The 18,944-nt window shown below is 43.6% G+C and overlaps 1 protein-coding gene across 2 annotated transcripts in view; it reads left to right on the top strand.

The window, feature by feature from the left end:
• The window catches only part of LOC129860988 (fibulin-2-like), a 48,326-nt gene that overhangs the window by 7,604 nt on the left and 21,778 nt on the right, over positions 1–18,944 (top strand). For both annotated transcript variants that reach the window (XM_055931977.1, XM_055931976.1), the window contains exons 3-5: positions 15,569–15,683; positions 16,297–16,426; positions 18,028–18,238. In XM_055931977.1, coding sequence (XP_055787952.1) covers positions 15,569–15,683; positions 16,297–16,426; positions 18,028–18,238 — 456 coding nt within the window. The remainder of the gene's footprint in view (positions 1–15,568; positions 15,684–16,296; positions 16,427–18,027; positions 18,239–18,944) is intronic.

Below are 18,944 nucleotides of genomic sequence, written 5' to 3'. Positions count from 1 at the left end.
GGAAATTCCTTAGGATAACCTCTCAATAAAGGACTCCAGTGGAGTCATTTGGAGAATTGAAGGATGTTTCCATGTTTTCTTTAATTCAAACCCAAAGTGACAGATTGATACAGTATTGTGACATTTCCGTATCTTCCTTGTGGCGTCTACATCAGTGTCTTCCATCCTTCCAGGAGCCTCCTGAACACCGCTTTGCTTCTGTAGCAGTGTCACTCACGTACCATCATCAGTAAGCTCTCAGAGCTAGCAGGCCTCCCCAGGGCATAAATACTGTACAAGAGCAGATGATGAAGACATTAGTTACATGTCTGGAGGATGGGTTAAGAGGGTACAGTGTTCATAGAGAATACCTATCTCTGCTTTCAACTTGAGGTCGTCTCGTCTGTGACACATTCATAGGTAGTAGCTGTGATTGTGTATGCCCTCTAAATGGCCGCTGTGTGGGGCCTCCAATATGTTGGATAGTCTTCTCATGAAATCAGGTTTCACCCTGGGAGAAAAACCCCTCAATCAGATCATGAGATTCCTATAGGGTTTATGGGTTTACCTTTCAGAATGTTTACAGTAATACAGTGATTTGAACTGAATAAACTCCATGTGATTTCATCACCGCCACTGTACAGCTACTGAATGACAAACTAGGTCAGAGCTATGGGAGTTCGGACTCTTGCACTATACTGTAAATAGGTATCGTGTAACAAACAGTCATCTGTGGATTTTCCCAGCCTCGGCAAGCCATCCTGATTTACTACGCTATCACTGTTCAGACCTGTTGGTATTTTTCTCTGCTTTCAGCATAGGAATGTATAGTATGTATTAGCTGTATGGAGTGTTTCTTTGGGAGTTAGCACAAGAGATACCTGTCACATACATTCCATGCGGAGAGGGTAGATTCTACGGGTCACGGATCAAGTCTGGACTCACGAGAGCGAGGAAAGAAATATGTCAGTTCTTGTCTTCCTCAGTGGCGTTGGTGTTTACAATTCACACAATTTGTTTACAAAGGCAAGGCGAAGGTCTGGTCAACCTCTCCAGTATGCCTTATGCCTGCCTGTGAGTAAATATCCCCCGGCCTGCCTTGGCTGCAGTGCAACACATAGATTTGTCTTGACAGATGCCCTCAACTGTTTTTCACGCTGTATATCAGAATATTAGGATATCATCCAAAAATGAAATGGTAGATTACTGTTGCTTCACGGTTGGTTGACTGAGAGAGTCTGAGTTCATTCACATCCATGCTTGTCCAACACATCCTGAGTATCTCTGCCCTGTTTGGAGCAGCGACATAGAGTTGACTGGCCTGGCTACTGTCCAGCCCCTGGGTCAAACTGTAATTGTTAAGCAGGGCCGGACTACCACATTTGGGGCATGGGGGCCCCTACCTCCAGGTGGTCCCCAACCCATTTTTTTGGTTGCAGTTTTAAAGAAAATTTCCTGATATTCTACACATTTTGCCCTGATGCTGTGAGAAAATGTTGCAGTTTTAAAGCTAATTTACTGCCATTCTATACATTTTGCCATTTCTTATGATGTGTTCATATGCTAGACCACCAGGGTGCCACCAACCCCCCCCCCCCCCTCCCCCCAGAAAAAGTATTCGAGCCCCATGGAGGTCGGGGGCCCCAGAGCACGTGCCCTGCTTGCCTGGCCCTGTTGTTACTGTAAGGGTCAGAGGTCATGGTCACTGGGTGAAGGGAAAGAGATTCCAGCATGGTGACATCCTTAAGGACAGGAAGAGACTCAGTTGACAAGACCCTGAATAATGCCTGTTATCAACCCCCTTTAGGGCAGCATGCCAGAGTCTTTGGGAGAGGAAAGGAGAAAGCATGCACTACAAAAACACAACCATTTTTCACTACACATAAACCGGCCTAGTTTATATTGAAGTAAAAAAAAAATATATATTTTAGAGTCGATAACTACCCTGCTCCGTCTGGAGTCTGGGCTACTACCCTCCCTCTACCAGTTACAAGTTGTGGGGGTTTCTAGGCACTCCGAGGCTGTCATGGACGTGTTGGTGTAGGATTTCACAGGGGGTTGTACCTGAAAAGGGCATAATACACATGTGATGAATGAGACCTCTGTTGTGGCCTGATTGCCAGGCGCTAATCGCTGGTCCCTCATGAGCCACTGTGATTACGCTTCTCCCATGAGGCACTGGGCCTCCCAATCCAACCATTAATCACTGGAGCTCGCTAGACTTTCACACTCTTCTCCTGCTCATCAAGAAACGTACTTAGCCTACTCAACCAAGCTGAAGCCATTTTGGGATCGATTTGTTAAACAGGCATAGGAAAATGTAAGGCGTGTACAAAAAGTTCAAGTCATTTTGGACTTTTGTCCAAAACTCAATAATTTTCAGTTGCCACTATGCTGTAATTTTTGCCCTCATTATTTGTGTCAGGGATATAGCAAGGAGGACATTTGTATCATTGCCGCTCACAACACCTACTGTTGCATCCAGGGCTGGATTAAGAAATCATAGGCCCCAGGACTTTTTTTAATATAGGCCCCGCCCATCCCCACTTCTCGGCACACCATCATTTTCTGTAAACAAATCCGTGCACCAAGATGCAATTGGATGTGTGATAAATGTACTGTTGAAGAAAAAGCCGCTTTATAATAAAGCCATAATAACATTTGCAATGTGGCATAGCCTACAGTTGAGCAGAGGTGCTTTTAGGATTTCCACACATGGGGAACATGTTAGCAATTCTACTTAATTTACATGATAGAACACATTAGCTGAATCTTTTTTAATACCATACAAATTACCGAAATGAGTGGCTACTCTAACAACCTGAGATCAACAGGTCTTGAATTCAAACTAACAATAGCCATGGCCAATGAAGCGTCACACAGATTGAACAATATTAAGAGGCAATGTATATATATAAGTGCTGTTATTGTGAAGTGGAAAAGTCTAGGAGCAACGATGGCTCAGCTGCGAAGTGGTAGGCTACAGAAGCTCACGGAACGGGACCGCTGAGTGCTGAAGCGCGTAGCTCGTAAAAATGGTCTGTCCTCGGTTGCAACACTCACTACCGAGTTCCAAACTTGCTCTGAAAGCAACGTCAGCAAAATAACTGCTCATCGGGAGCTTCATGAAATGGGTTTCCATGGCTGAGCAGCCGCACACTAGCCCAAGATCACCATGCGCAATGCCAAGCATCGGCTGGAGTGGTGTAAGCTCATTGCCATCGGACTCTGGAGCAGTGGAAACACGTTCTCTGGAGTGATGAATCACGCTTCACCATCTGGCAGACTGACAGATGAATCTGGGTTTGGCAGATGCCAGGAGAACGCTACCTGCCCGAATGCATAGTGCCAACTGTAAAGTTTGGTGGGGGAGGAATAATGGTCTGGGGCGTTTTGTCATGGTTCGGGCTAGGCCCTGTAGTTTCAGTGAAGGGAAATCTGAACGCTACAGCATACAATGACATTGTAAACAATTCTGTGCTTCCAACTTTGTGGCAACAGTTTGGGTAGGCCCTTTCCTGTTTCAGCATGACTATGCCCCGTGCACCAAGCAAGGTCCATACAGCAATGGTTTGTCAAGATTGGTGTGGAAGAACTTGACTGGCCTGCACAGAGTCCTGACCTCAACCCCATCAAACACCTTTGGGATGAATTGGAACGCCGACTACGAGACAGGCCTAACCGCCCAACATCAGTGCCCTAATGCTCTTGTGGCTGAATGGAAGAAAGTCCCTGCAGCAATGTTCCAACATCTAGTGGAAAGACCAGCTCCATATTCATGATTTTGGAATGAGATGTTTGACGAGCAGGTGTCCACATACTTTTTGTCATGTAGTGTTTATGATCGGCTACTAAACACAATTTCCAATAGCACACTGACTCATCTAATGATGAAGATGAAGCCACAGGCTACTTCCCACCAGTCTTGGCAATAGCATATCTCAAGATGAGCTGCTTATAAAAGCTGCTGCTGTTTGCAAAAAATGTTGAGAAAAATAGTTACTGTTGGTTCCACAGACAGATTAGTCTTCTCTTTCCAGAAGTAGGCATTTGCTTTCCAAACTTTACATTTTTCCCGCAATTGTATTTTGAAATTTGCAAAAGACAGACAGACAGCTGCAACCAACCATAGAAATATAATCCATAGATGGCAGTTCCCATTCAACTCAGGACTAGCAGCCATTGATATTGTACCTATAAGTTTAATCTTCAAATTGCCAGGGTAAGAAGTTCCAAAACCCTTCTATGGATTATATATGTCTATGGCCACAACACAACAAGTTGTATATTTGGCTAGCATGCTGGCCAAATAGCAGCCTTTCCGACTATAGGCAACCGGTAACTGCCAAAATAAAGGAAACACTTGAGTAAATGAGGGATACAAATAATATGTCATGGTGTGGGGTGCATTTCTCCTGTCATGGTTTAGGTCTACTTGTAGAATCTTTGACAAGGATCATTAAAGCTGTTCTGGCAGCTCGTAGTGGCCAAACACTCTGGCAGCTCCGGACTGGCGGGCGGCTCTGGCGGCTCCGGACTGGCGGCTCTGGCGGCTCCGGACTGGCGGGTGGCTCTGGCGGCTCCGGACTGGCGGGCGGCTCTGGCGGCTCCGGACTGACGGACGGCTCTGGCGGCTCCTGACTGACGGACGGCTCTGGCGGCTCAGGGCAGACGGGCGGCTCTAGCGGCTCAGGGCAGACGGGCGGCTCTAGCGGCTCAGGACAGACGGGCGGCCCAGGCAGCGCTGGACAGACGGGCGGCTCAGGCGGCGCTGGACAGACGGACAGCTCAGGCGGCGCTGGACAGACGGGCAACTCTGGCCTGCTGAGGCGCACTGACAGATTTTTTTTTTATTTGCTTTGTCTCTTGGGCCCCCTATGGGCTTGGGTCTGGCCCCTGTCTCACACAATTGACCACCAGTCACATTTATTTATTATGCAGTTACCCAATCAAGGCAGGGCCCCCCAATTATCCACATGTGCTCCCTACCTCTACTCCTCCCCCAATCTGACGATTAGCTGAGCGGCATTATGCAGCAGCAGGCTGTCTACATTCATCGAGAGTGGGCTCCTGAATCCTCCTGTGGTTGGTGGTTGCAGTAAAACATTTTAAAAAATATAAATTACATATATAATATATAATCTATGTATTTATTTTCTCCATAAAAAATAAAGAAAATGCTGCCTCTTGGGTCCCCAATGGGCCTGGGCTTCAGCCCCGGTAAGCTCCTGCATTAATCTGTCCCTGGTAGCATCTGGGAGTGAACTAGGCAGATATGTAATTTTAGTGCTGATGAAAAGGAGTGTGAATTCCAGACCTGGCCACATCAGGGTTCATCTTTACCGCTACTTTGAGGGTAGCGCTTGGAGGTGGTTGATCCTCTAGCCAACCTACTGTAGGGGGCTTTCCAGGACATTTCCTGGAAGGCTTATCTCACTATTGCATGTCTTTACCGTAAAAGGGCAAACGGATCCACAAAACCACTCAGAATTGAAAATACGAACCCGACAAAGCCATATGCAGGAAACCAGATCGTTAACAAGACCTAGAAATAGCATGAGATTTGTGATAAATACAACTGAATAACAGCTCTGCCACTTGTATCCATCTGCAATAATGTAATTGCAATTATGGTTACGTAAGGCCAACGGCTTGCAGCTATTTTCAGCAGACTATAAATCTGTTCTCATGGTTAAAGATTAGATGATATGCTTTATTATTCTTCATTGATGTGATTTGACCTGGCAGTCAAATATTTGCAAAGGGCCAAATAAGATTAGAGAGGTTCACCTGTGTAACCACAAATCAAATCAAATCGTTATTTGTCACATGCGCTGAATACATCAGTGAAATGCTTACTTACAAGTGTAACGGTCGTCATAGTCGTTCTCCTCCTCCAACGAGGAGGAGCATGGATCGGACAAACACGCAGAGTGGTTAGTGCTCATATTGATTTAATCAAAACGAAACTGAACACTTACAAATACAAAAAAAAAAAAAAACGTGACAAAACCGAAAACAGTCCTGTGTGGCACGAACACTGACGCGAGATACGAACACCCGTGAAACCCCGGCTGCCTTAGTATGATTCTCAATCAGGGACAACGATTGACAGCTGCCTCTGATTGAGAATCATACCAGGTCGAACACAAAATCCCAACATAAAAAATCACACATAGACAAACCCACCCAACTCACGCCCTGACCAACTAAATAAATACAAGACAAAAGAAAACAGGTCAGGAACGTGACAACAAGCCCTTAACCAACAATGCAGTTTTAAGAATAATAAAAATAAAAAAAATAGAAATATAACAAATAATTAAGGACAGATCCCGGAAATGCAACCCTCTTTAGTGTGTGTGTGTGTTTATATTTGGTGAGGTCATTGCCGTATAACTCTATTGGATTAAGTTTTTGAATAATTCATTATCAATATTCAAAGCCTTGACAGTGGAACCAGAGCCTTTTAGAATAAGGCAATAATGAAAAGCTAACACCTTTTGGAAATAACAACTGTTCTTTCTTTACAGTAATGTTCCCGTCTGAATGGCTGCATATAAATGAGACTGTTTTAACTGCAGCTTGCAAATCCAACCATGCTGAGCAATCCCCCCCCGTGGTATCTGATGTTATAAAATGCAAAATCTGGATTTGGATGGATGTGCCAAGGCATGGAATTAAACAATATCCTGTCCTTTGGCTTGTGAAAACAGGCGGTGATATATTACCCATAGAACACCAACAGGAAATGGCTCCACATGTTGGAGTAAATGAGAGGTCTGGCGAGGGTGTGTTGCATCTAACCATAACCCTACATGTAGGGAAATAATCACATTCAAGAGCTCTATCCTTGAAATGCAGATTGATTCTAGTCTGTTTCAATGTCAATCAAAATCAAATTAGTTGTATTTATTTGCATTTTTCACAGACTTATTTTACACAATGCTTAACAAAACAGTGGAAAGGAACAAACAACCAGACCTAAACTAACTATTTAAACTGTATACTGTAACATTGATTGCAATCCTGTCAATGATGTTGATCATTCAGATCACCGGATGGGACATTTCAGTGTGTGTCTGTGCCTCGTACTGGTCTGGTCATCCATCCAACGCCACATGGACATGTAATAGGATCAGAGGTTAGAGAGGGAAACCATCAAAGACAGTGGGGTCTGGATGGCCCTCAGGGCTCCCAACCACAAACCACAGCCCAGTCAAGAGTTCAGACTCCAGAGAGACTGATGGACCACACACGTCCATCTGTTCTACTATCCCTACTATCAGTCTCAGTCACTATCAGGGTGATCAGGATAAAAAGCTGTCGATACGCTGTCTTCTTCAACATGCTTCAGCCGGTCATGGAAAGGAAGTCATGCTGATGGGGGAAACACCCTCCCTATTAAGTCATAGAGAGCTGGGGCGTTCCACCAATTGAGTACCTTTTGAGTATTGTTACTTATTAAAAAAAAAAAATATTTCACAATTTTTTAAATAAAAGATTAACTTTTGGCTCAATGGCTAATCACTTCCCACTCATCTCCCCTGTAACTATTCTCCAGGTCGTTGCTGTAAATGAAAATGTGTTCTCAGTCAATGTACCTGATAAAATAAGGGTAAAATAAAAACTAACTATAAACTGTACAGCAGCGCCGGCCACCAATTTATGGCACAAGGATGGAGACATGTCGGGATGGGAGCTGCTCCCCTCTTGTTTTCAATACTCTCAGAGGATGGTGGTGGTGGTGGTGGTGGTGGTGGGCTACAGTGTTGTGTGTGCGTGATATTACTGCAACTTAACAGGCTGACAGACAGATGTAATGACAGGCCAAGAAAAGGGAGATGTACCTAGAACCACCTATCAAGGCCACCTCCACAACTTTCCTCCTCACATGATAAATCAGCCATGGGGGTGATTACACACCTGAATGGAACATATTTGCTTTAGTCTTATAATTAGAGAGATGCAGCATATTCATGGGCTGAGCTTAGACATGGTTCCGCTACTCCAGGTAATTGTTTCAAGGCTGTAAAGTGGCTGTTTCAGTCTAAATATTTGACCTTAATCTGCAGGGTCTCCTTTCAGAGCCTTTTTGATGTTGTTAACTCAAAGGCCTCAATTCAATCAAACCTGCATTGTGGTATTTTCAAAGTAGCTCTTTTCCCCATGAAAAAAAACAAACTTAGAATGGTCTTGGGTTCTGTAAAAACTCACAGATTTCATAATAAGAAGTATGTGTTTTTGAGCAGACATTTGTAAACTAAGACCTTGCACAAATATTGCTTTGGCATGTTCAACTGAATTCCAGTCAAACTGCGAATAATATCTTACCTTCTTAATGAGCACATGGGACCATTCTGTACTACGTTTTATGATTGCTATACTGATTCCAGCTGGAGATAAAAATGAGTAGGATGCAAATGAAACAGATGACTGATGAAGCTCTGTCTTATAATAATAACAAATTCACGCAGGTTCAAAGAACATTGTCAGAGAGCGCAAATGGGGACAGATATTTATGCATCAAAGAGGCCTTGCCTCCTCTGAGGTTCCCTATCTTTTCATTTCTAAACCTATAAATTATTCACTGCTGTGCAGCGCATTCTCCACTGGAAATAAACAGCTTGGTGCTCACATGAAAAGGCATGTCAAGGAGAGTGGGCCATCAGGACCAAAACAAAGGAAAGTGAATCACTAAGAAAAGTTGGGGAAGTTAATTAATGACGAGAGAATTAATGATCAGTTAACATAAGCTCCTTCAAACAAATACTTTTTTTTTGCTTATGTGTTATACTATGCTAATTTGACATTATTTATCCTTTCTGGCTGTTTCTTTAATTGGACTCATGCTTTAGTTGATTTTGTAGACTGTGGAGTTTAATCATGGTATTGGGTAAAGATCTCCACTTAGCACTTTTCTCTGTACCGCCTCCAGCTGCTCTTCTATTAAATCAAGTGCTACATTTTAATCAGCCTACATAATAATTGACAAATTAAAGTTATAAAAGGTATACAAATTCGTTTTTACAGTCTGCTGATTTAGAAACAGTGCAGCTGGAAGGCCCACAAACATAAAACAGTTTTAGAACAATGTCCCAGTTTTGTGTTTCACAAGGGTAAACCCTTCAATAATATCATAACAGTCTTAAGATATTATGTCGTTTTATGAAATGTCATTTGTCAAAACCATTGTAATGCACAAAAGAGGCTTGAGTTAACGCTGCTATTAAATTTAACTGTCATTTGACCAATGTTGTCCCCAGGGTGGTACGGATTACTTGAACATTTTAATTTATTACAGATTACATGACAATAAAACTTGATTAGTAACAAAATCCATTGAATTACTCAAAATTAATCATTATTCATTTTGAGTAATGATAACTTTTGGATGACTTCCTTGGTTAGACGGCATCTGCCTCCTCAATTGATTCTGCATACCGATCAGTTCCTTAGGCAAGTGCTGGCTCAAATTCCTGCTGCATCTTCTTGATGACATGGCATCACTGCTAAAAGAGCAGCTTCACTATCAAGTTACAGGGATGGCTTTCCCAACCGTCATTCTTTGATTGTGAAATTATAGGCCTTTACACCCAGACACCAAGCAGATTGTGGCCAGTAAAAGAGGAAATGGTCATTTGAGTGTCTGACCCACCCTTACCTTGGGCTCCCGAGTGGCACAGCGGTCTAAGGTACTGCATCTCAGTGCTAGAGGCATCACTACAGACCTGGTTAGATTCCAGGCTGTATCACAACCGGCCATGATTGGGAGTCCCATAGGGCGGCGTATAATTGGCCCAGCATCGTCCGGGGTAGGATGTCATTGTAAATAAAAATGTGTTCTTAACTGACTTGCCTAGTTAAATAAAGGTACAAATAAAAAATAAAATAATACCATAACATGTTGGTATGACAAAGATGTCAATAGACATGATGTAATGGATCTAAGAGAAATCAGATGATTGTTGTCCCAGTGCTTGGGAAGTGAACAGGGTGGAGCTGTGTTGACACAAAGATCATGATGTTTTTTTTTTAGAAATCCTGACGTTAAAAAAAGTTTCTGTGGAAAGCCACCAACGACAAAAAATGTGGGCGCTTTGGAGATTTCAAACAGATTACAACAGAAGGGAAAGCTTTAATTCCCACTAAAAACAGTGTGGCTCAGCAAGCTTTAAAATAGGTTCCAAAACAGAACGTGTTTTAAGGCAACCATTTGCAGCCCACATCTTGATATTAGAAAAAAACATCTCAAATGTAATCAGATGTTTTTAAGAATATAACTGTAATTTGTAAGTAATCCGGTCAGGTTACAGATACTTTATTTCTGTAATCTGATTACATAATCCCTGGTACTAATTTACTAGCCAACCCTGGTTGTACCATGATAATATAAACAATCTCATAAGAGAGACATGGTCCAAGATGGTTGTAGCAGAGGACTTGGCAGCCTAGTTGGGAAGGAGCAGTAACAGAACGCACAGTCATAAATGAACACCTATCAATAGACAGCAGTGGTAATACATTTCACAGACAATAATATTGCACACTACAAATTTGAAGGGCCAGTACTTAACGCTGACAATATATAAAGACATCATTTACATTAATATTAGAAACATTCAAAAACATTACTGAAAGGGGATAAACCAAATAACGAGAGGCGCTAGCCCACAACCTGTGGCTAAAAGGTGAATTTGACTGGCGTGTGCACCTCACAGAGACAATTCACAGAGGTGGTGAGTAGAGTAGAGCAGGTTAGCGATAGAACAAAGTCAATAATAAAGCTAGTCCTGCCCGACTATATTGCTGACGCATGCCAGATCTTACAATGCCTGGATAGCTATTTTACCTATGTTATAGCAATCTGGTGCCTGAATGCAGAGTCGACTACGTGGCATGCAACCATTGGTTTATGCAATGCAACACGTGAGAAGGGGAACACGACCAAACATTTCTTAATAAATTACATGATTATCTGTCTCTGGCATTCTTTTGTTATGCAAAACTAGGGCTGTCTTAATATTTTAACTCAAGTTAACTTTTTGTAATTTTTGTGCACCTTTTTGTAATTGTGTGATTATTCGCATGGTCTGAAAGTGTTTAATTTTTTTTACATTTTTTAAAATTTCACCTTTATTTAACCAGGTAGGCAAGTTAAGAACAACTTGTCATTTACAATTGTGACCTGGCCAAGATAAAGCAAAGCAGTTCGACACATACAACAACACAGAGTTACACATGGAGTAAAACAAACATACAGTCAATAATATAGTAGAAAAGTAAGTCAATATACAATGTGAGCAAATGAGGTGAGATAAGGGAGGTAAAGGCAAAAAAAGGCCATGGTGGCGAGGTAAATACAATATAGCAAGTAAAACACTGGAATGGTAGATTTGCAGTGGAAGAATGTGCAAAGTAGAAATAGAAATAATGGGGTGCAAAGGAGCAAAATAAATAAATAAATAAATACAGTAGGGAAAGAGGTAGTTGATTGGGCTAAATTATAGATGGGCTATGTACAGGTGCAGTCATCTGTGAGCTGCTCTGACAGCTGGTGCTTAAAGCTAGTGGGGGAGATAAGTGTTTCCAGTTTCAAAGATTTTTGTAGTTCGTTCCAGTCATTGGCAGCAGAGAACTGGAAGGAGAGGCGGCCAAAGGAGGAATTGGCTTTGGGGGTGACCAGAGAGATATGCCTGCTGGAGCGTGTGCTACAGGTGGGTGCTGCTATGGTGACCAGCGAGCTGAGATAAGGGGGGACTTTACCTAGCAGGGTCTTGTAGATGACCAGGAGCCAGTGGGTTTGACGACGAGTATGAAGCGAGGGCCAGCCAACAAGAGCGTACAGGTCGCTGTGGTGGGTAGTATATGGGGCTTTGGTGACAAAACGGATGGCACTGTGATAGACTGCATCCAATTTATTGAGTAGGGTATTGGAGGCTATTTTGTAAATGACATCGCCGAAGTCGAGGATCGGTAGGATGGTCAGTTTTACGAGGGTATGTTGGCAGCATGAGTGAAGGATGCTTTGTTGCGAAATAGGAAGCCAATTGTAGATTTAACTTTGGATTGGAGATGTTTGATGTGAGTCTGGAAGGAGAGTTTACAGTCTAACCAGACACCTAGGTATTTGTAGTTGTCCACATATTCTAAGTCAGAACCGTCCAGAGTAGTGATGCTGGACGGGTGGGCAGGTGCAGGCAGCGATTGGTTGAAGAGCATGCATTTCGTTTTACTTGCATTTAAGAGCAGTTGGAGGCCACGGAAGGAGAGTTTTATGTCATTGAAGCTCGTCTGGAGGGTTGTTAACACAGTGTCCAAAGAAGGGCCAGAAGTGTACAGAATGGTGTCATCTGCGTAGAGGTGGATCAGAGACTCACCAGCAGCAAGAGCGACATCATTGATGTATACAGAGAAGAGAGTCGGCCCAAGAATTGAACCCTGTGGCATCCCCATAGAGACTGCCAGAGGCCCGGACAACAGGCCCTCCGATTTGACACACTGAACCCTATTAGAGAAGTAGTTGGTGAACCAGGCGAGGCAATCATTTGAGAAACCAAAGCAATTGAGTCTGCCGATAAGGATGTGGTGATTGACAGAGTCGAAAGCCTTGGCCAGGTCGATGAATACTGCTGCACAGTATTGTTTCTTATCGATGGCGGTTAAGATATCGTTTAGGACCTTGAGCGTGGCTGAGGTGCACCCATGACCAGCTCTGAAACCAGATTGCATAGCGGAGAAGGTACGGTGGGATTCGAAATGGTCGGTAATCTGTTTGTTAACTTGGCTTTCGAAGACCTCAGAAACGCAGGGTAGGATAGATATAGGTCTGTAGCAGTTTGGGTCAAGAGTGTCTCCCCCTTTGAAGAGGGGGATGACCGTAGCTGCTTTCCAATCTTTGGGAATCTCAGACGACACGAAAGAGAGGTTGAACAGGCTAGTAATAGGGGTTGCAACAATTTTGGCAGATCATTTTAGAAAGAAAGGGTCCAGATTGTCCAGCCCGGCTGATTTGTAGGGGTCCAGAATTTGCAGCTCTTTCAGAACATCAGCTGACTGGATTTGGGAGAAGGAGAAATGGGGAAGGCTTGGGCGAGTTGCTCTGGGGGGTGCAGTGCTGTTGACCGGAGTAGGGGTAGCCAGGTGGAAAGCATGGCCAGCTGTGGAAAAATGCTTATTGAAATTCTCAATTATAGCGGATTTATTGGTGGTGACAGTGTTTCCTAGCCTCAGTGCAATGGGCAGCTGGGAGGAGAGGCTCTTATTCTCCATGGACTTTACAGTGTCCCAGAACTTTTTTGAGTTTGTGTTGCAGGAAGCAAATTTCTGCTTGAAAAACTAGCCTTGGCTTTTCTAACTGCCTGTGTATATTGATTTCTAACTTCCCTGAAAGTTGCATATCACGGGGGCTGTTCGATGCTAATGCAGAACGCCACAGCATGTTTTTCTGTTGATTAAGGGCAGTCAGGTCTGGAGAGAACCAAGGGCTATATCTGTTCCTGGTTCTACATTTCTTGAATGGGGCATGCTTATTCAAGATGGTGAGGAAGGCATTTAAAACAATACCCAGGCATCCTCTACTGACGGGATGAGGTCAATATCCTTCCAGAATACCCGGGCCAGGTCGATTAGAAAGGCCTGCTCGCTGAAGTGTTTCAGGGAGCGTTTGACAATGATGAGTGGAGGTTGTTTGACCGCTGACCCTTTACGGGTGCAGGCAATGAGGCAGTGATCGCTGAGATCTTGGTTGAAAACAGCAGAGGTGTATTTAGAGGGCACGTTGGTTAGGATGATATCTATAAGGGTGCCCGTGTTTACGGCTTTGGGGTGGTACCTGGTAGGTTCATTGATAATTTGTGTGAGATGTGTGAAAATAACCGGAAAACATCCATAATACATCATATATACAGCTGAAATCAACAATGCTATGCCAAAACAAGTTGACTTCGAGGTTAAAGAAATTGTGCTTAATCAATTCACCTGATTTTGCTAACTGTTAGTTTGGACACAATCAAGACGCCAACATGCAATGTATTTTATATAAAACAATCTTAAATTATAGCTCAATTTGAGCAAATTCTGAATTTGAGATTAATCGTGATTAATCACATCAAATCCGAAAAAATATTTATCGTTTGACAGCCCTATGCAAAAAAAACGAAGGAGAGGACCAAAGCGCAGCGTGGTTAGTGTTCATCATGTTTAATAAAGACAATAAACGTGAACACTACAAAATACAAAACAACAAATGTGAAAAAAATGAAACAGTTCTGTCTGGTGCAGACACACGAAGACAGAAGACAACCACCCACAAAACCCATCACAAAACAGGCTACCTAAATATCAGGCCAAACATAGAAATGGGAAAACTAGACATACAACATAGAATGCCCACTCAGCTCACGTCCTGACCGACACTAAAACAAAGAAAACACAAAATAACTATGGTCAGAACGTGACAATAGGCCTTGGTGAGCAAACATGTTACATTAGCAACAAACTTAGTAGCAAACGAGGAGTTCATGTGGGAGAAATGGCCAGAAAAAGGCACATTATAGATTGACCTAATTATACCAACCAGAGAAATACAGTATTGTAGGCTACAGGCCTCCACCTTTTCAGCTGGAATGGCTACACTGGGAAACATATCTTTGACCTAGAGGGTTAGGTTCAGTCTGTCCAAATGTAATGGAGTTAAGAACGTACCGTAAACTCACTCCATAGCTAGCTTGAAATGGCTTGGATTGCACCATCCAATCGGTACCTTTTCGGTGGCCCAACCCTTTGGAATGTTGTCAAGGACGGCAGTCACATGTGTTGCAAAGCAGAAGGTCATTGGTTCGAGCCCAGAATGGGGCAGTCGGACAGTGGAGGAAGCTAAACTGTTAGCAGCAAACTAAGCCCTGTTACACAAAGAACTACAGTACAGTACAGGAAACACCAATCAACATTGGAATGCACTGATCTGGAGTCATCATAGTCATGATCACTGGGCAGGCTCTAAATGAAATTTTCTTTTTTTTCCCCTCTCTCTGTTCCTAGTGCTGGATGGGGTGATATTGTGTTGCCTGAACACTGATTAGCCTTCAAGCTAAGATTTTGTATACATTGGCTCTGAAGTGTACTTTATAGAGTCTAAGGTTTCACAGTGCTCCCTGCCAGGGAAACAGAGAGGGAGACGGAGGTGGAAAATAATAAATAATTTGTTCCTCATGCTGCTGAATGTGAATTCAGTCTATTCACCAAAGCACATTGAGAGCAAAGTCAATCCCTCTAACAGACACGTGGAGCAGTAAGAGTCAAGCTGGGATGCAGACACACTCTCAGTAAACTGACTTAGATTTATGTATCTTTGGATATTGCATAGACTACAATGTTACACATTAAATCCCTACTTCCATGAAGGACTGAGTGAATGATAGTCAGAGACTTTGAGATTGTCCTCTCCAATGGTGATCTCTCCTTAATTCTATTTAGTTAGCCACTTTTCTTTTTTCATTTCATGTGTTCCCTCAAAAAAATGGAACTAAAACCCCATCTGTCTGTTGGTGTGTTTGTTTTGTGTGTGTGTGTTTGTGTGTTTCTGTAGTTTCTTCCAAGGAGTTGGTGGAGACCTGCTGTGAGACAGGGGAGAAGTGGGCCTCAGCCAATGGCCACTGCAGCAACATGGAGCTCCCCAGAGAGGACAGACACTCCATCTGTCGGTACGCCCATGGAGACACACTGAACACAAGTTTTAGGAAGCCCAATTTTTCTGTAGTAATTACTCATTGGTAGTGACCAGAGTTTGTCCTACTTAGTTATAGAGTGTGTTATAAATGTCAGCTTTGCTGCTTTCACTATGCCAGTGAGGGATGTTTGGCTGCCAAGTTTGTTTCTGCTTCAGCCAACTTGTTTTTAGTTTAGTTTTTAGCCTACTTGTAAAATATGATCATCTTATAAATGGCATCTTACGTGATTTCGCTTCGTGGGCCCATGTCATTATTGTATGGCATGATTCCATGAAAGTTGTATTTGTGGTTGATGTGTTAAATATGAAGTGAATGAGATCACGATCTATAAAGAATTTGTGCCAATATGAAAACTATACATTTTACAGGCCCTCACACGTTATATTTCACAGCGTACTAGTGTGAATTTTTTCCCTAATAGACTTCCAATTTGATTCCATAACATTTCCAGATGATGCTGGTTTTGGCCAGAGGGAGGCACAGCTAGCCAACACACTGCTAGTGTAGAACCACAGTTAGGTCTAGGTACAGTCAAAACACTGACTCAAATTCTAACATCTCTCCTGTGTGTGTCTCTCTCTGCCAGGACGGCTCAGAGACAGTGCTGTCTGGGCTCTCTGAAGGAGAGTCGCTGTTTCTCTGGTATGAATGCAGCCAGAGAGGGAGTTGTGTGTGAGGTGGACAACAATGACCAGTGTGGAGCTGACTCCTTCAAGGTAAATGTGGTTCCCATGAGTTGGTTGGTTGGTTTGGTGGTGCTAGCTGTGACCCCAGAGTTATGGGTTTGATTCCCACATAAGCCACATTCCATATAGTGAAATGCCACAACCAACTCTTACCTCTTTTCTAACACTGAATATACAGTATATAACCAACTCCTACCTCTTTTCTAACACTGAATATACACTATATAACCAACTCCTACCTCTTTTCTAACACTGAATATACAGTATATGCTTGGATTTGGAATGAAAGCGTTTGTTAAATGGCAATATATTTTATGTTACCTCATTCTCTGATCTGTTGACAGAGCCAACATAATTTGCTGGGGGACTCCCCAGAAATGATTTAAGGTCAAACATAGCCTACCTAGAATTAATTTAAATCAAACCAAATGCATCTACAAGACATGAATAGCCACAGTTTCATGGATTAAACGTACAGAGACAACTGTAAAAGCAGTTAAAAGAAAACCTCCCTTCAGAATTCCACTGGACCTAGTCATTGTCAGTAAAGACCACATCAATCAGGAGGACCATTTAGAGTCCCTCAGTGACTCAATTACCTCTTATTCAATTTAGACAACTCAGAGAGGGAGGACCATGTTTGTGGTCAAGGTTCCCACAGATTTATGAGCTTCACGCTGTAACGGTGCGTAGATTGATGGGTGTGGAGTCAGGTGCAGAGAGCAGAGGATTCGGAAAAACACTTTATTCCGTACAATAACCGTGCACAAAGAGGGTGACGCCGAACACAGGCGTAAACACTCCAAAATAATGTACTCCACAGGCACATACGCTGTACAGCGGACAATCCCAAAAAACAGAGACACTCCTATTCCAAATACAGCAAAACAATCCCGCTCTAACACATGCGGGCTAACTAAACTTAAATAACCCCTACCCAAAAACACCAAACAAGGAACATGTGAAACCAATTAGACCCAACAAAACGAAAAGGGAAAAAGGGATCGGTAGCAGCTAGTAGACCGGCGACGACGGCCCCCGAGCGCCACCCGAACGGGAAAGGGAGATATTCGGTGATATTTGCGACACACGCTCATGAAACGAGGCTGCAGTACTGCAGGACATGTCTCAAGCTGTTTTCACCATCCTCACTAGATCAATAGCTTGGACACTGGTATTTTGAAAGCAGTGATATTTGATATTTCTGGAAAAATGTATCTATGTAGCTCAAGGTCCGTTATTGATGTCAGTGAGAGTCAAATCATTGTGATGTAGTGGGGAGTTGTAGTGTATTAGCCCAGATTTCCAGAGCCATTCATCTGCCATCAGACCTGTCTTCCAGGAAGTACCCAGAGCGCCCAGAACAGTAGGGGGGCATTAAATACTCAAGGCCTTGGTCTAATGTTAAATATTGTCTTTCACCACCCCACCATGGGCTCTACATAACTCAAGTCATATAATACTTCTGTACAGCCACACTATATCAGAGTGGTCACTATTTCAGTGTTATGTTTCACTCTCCTCCATGTAGCCTGAACAACATCCTGCTGCGCACTAAGACAGAGAAAGAGAAGAAAGACACTTGATATGGTAGATATAGCAGTCTGATGTTGAATCTGTCCACCCAACAGGAGTGTTGTAGCTGCTGCTCTCTGGGGCTGAGGTTCCGTAGGGAGGGCCACCGCTGTGAGGCCCACCAGTACCTGGGCTACCCCTGCAGCCACGTCTTCCTCACCTGCTGTGAGGGAGAGGAGGAGGTGGCGAGAGTGGAGAGGGAGGGAGATGGCTTGCACACCCTCCGAGAGAGGCCTGTGCTTGACCCGACCACAGTGCCAAAGAGAGGTAGTGTCACATACCTGAGCACGCACACACACACACACACACACACACACACACACACACACACACACACACACACACACACACACACACACACACACACACACACACACACACACACTCACACACACACACACACACACACACACACACACACACACACACACACACACACACACACACACACACACACACACACGCACACACCACTGTCCTGCCAACACACTACACACACCACTGTCCTGCCAACACACACCACTGTCCTGCCAACACACTGTACACACCACTGTCCTGCCAACACACTCCATACACCACTGCCCTGCCAACACACACCACTGTCCTGCCAACACACTACACACACCACTGTCCTGCCAACACACTACACACACCACTGTCCTGCCAACACACTACACACACCACTGTCCTGCCAACACACTATACACACCACTGTCCTGCCAACACACTACACACACCACTGTCCTGCCAACACACTACACACACCACTGTCCTGCCAACACACTACACACACCACTGTCCTGCCAACACACTACACACACCACTGTCCTGCCAACACACACCAGTGTCCTGTCAAAGAGGGGTAGTGTAACACGCACCAGTGTCCTGTCAAAGAAAGGCACAGAGTTAAACAAAAGAAAACCTTTTTACTCTACCCCTCCTTCTCCCCACGTTGTGCACCTCACTGCTCTGC

This window comes from Salvelinus fontinalis, chromosome 8, assembly GCF_029448725.1.
Source record: "Salvelinus fontinalis isolate EN_2023a chromosome 8, ASM2944872v1, whole genome shotgun sequence".
Classification (NCBI taxonomy): Eukaryota; Metazoa; Chordata; class Actinopteri; order Salmoniformes; family Salmonidae; genus Salvelinus; species Salvelinus fontinalis.
This window is presented reverse-complemented; position numbering and strand designations above follow the sequence as displayed.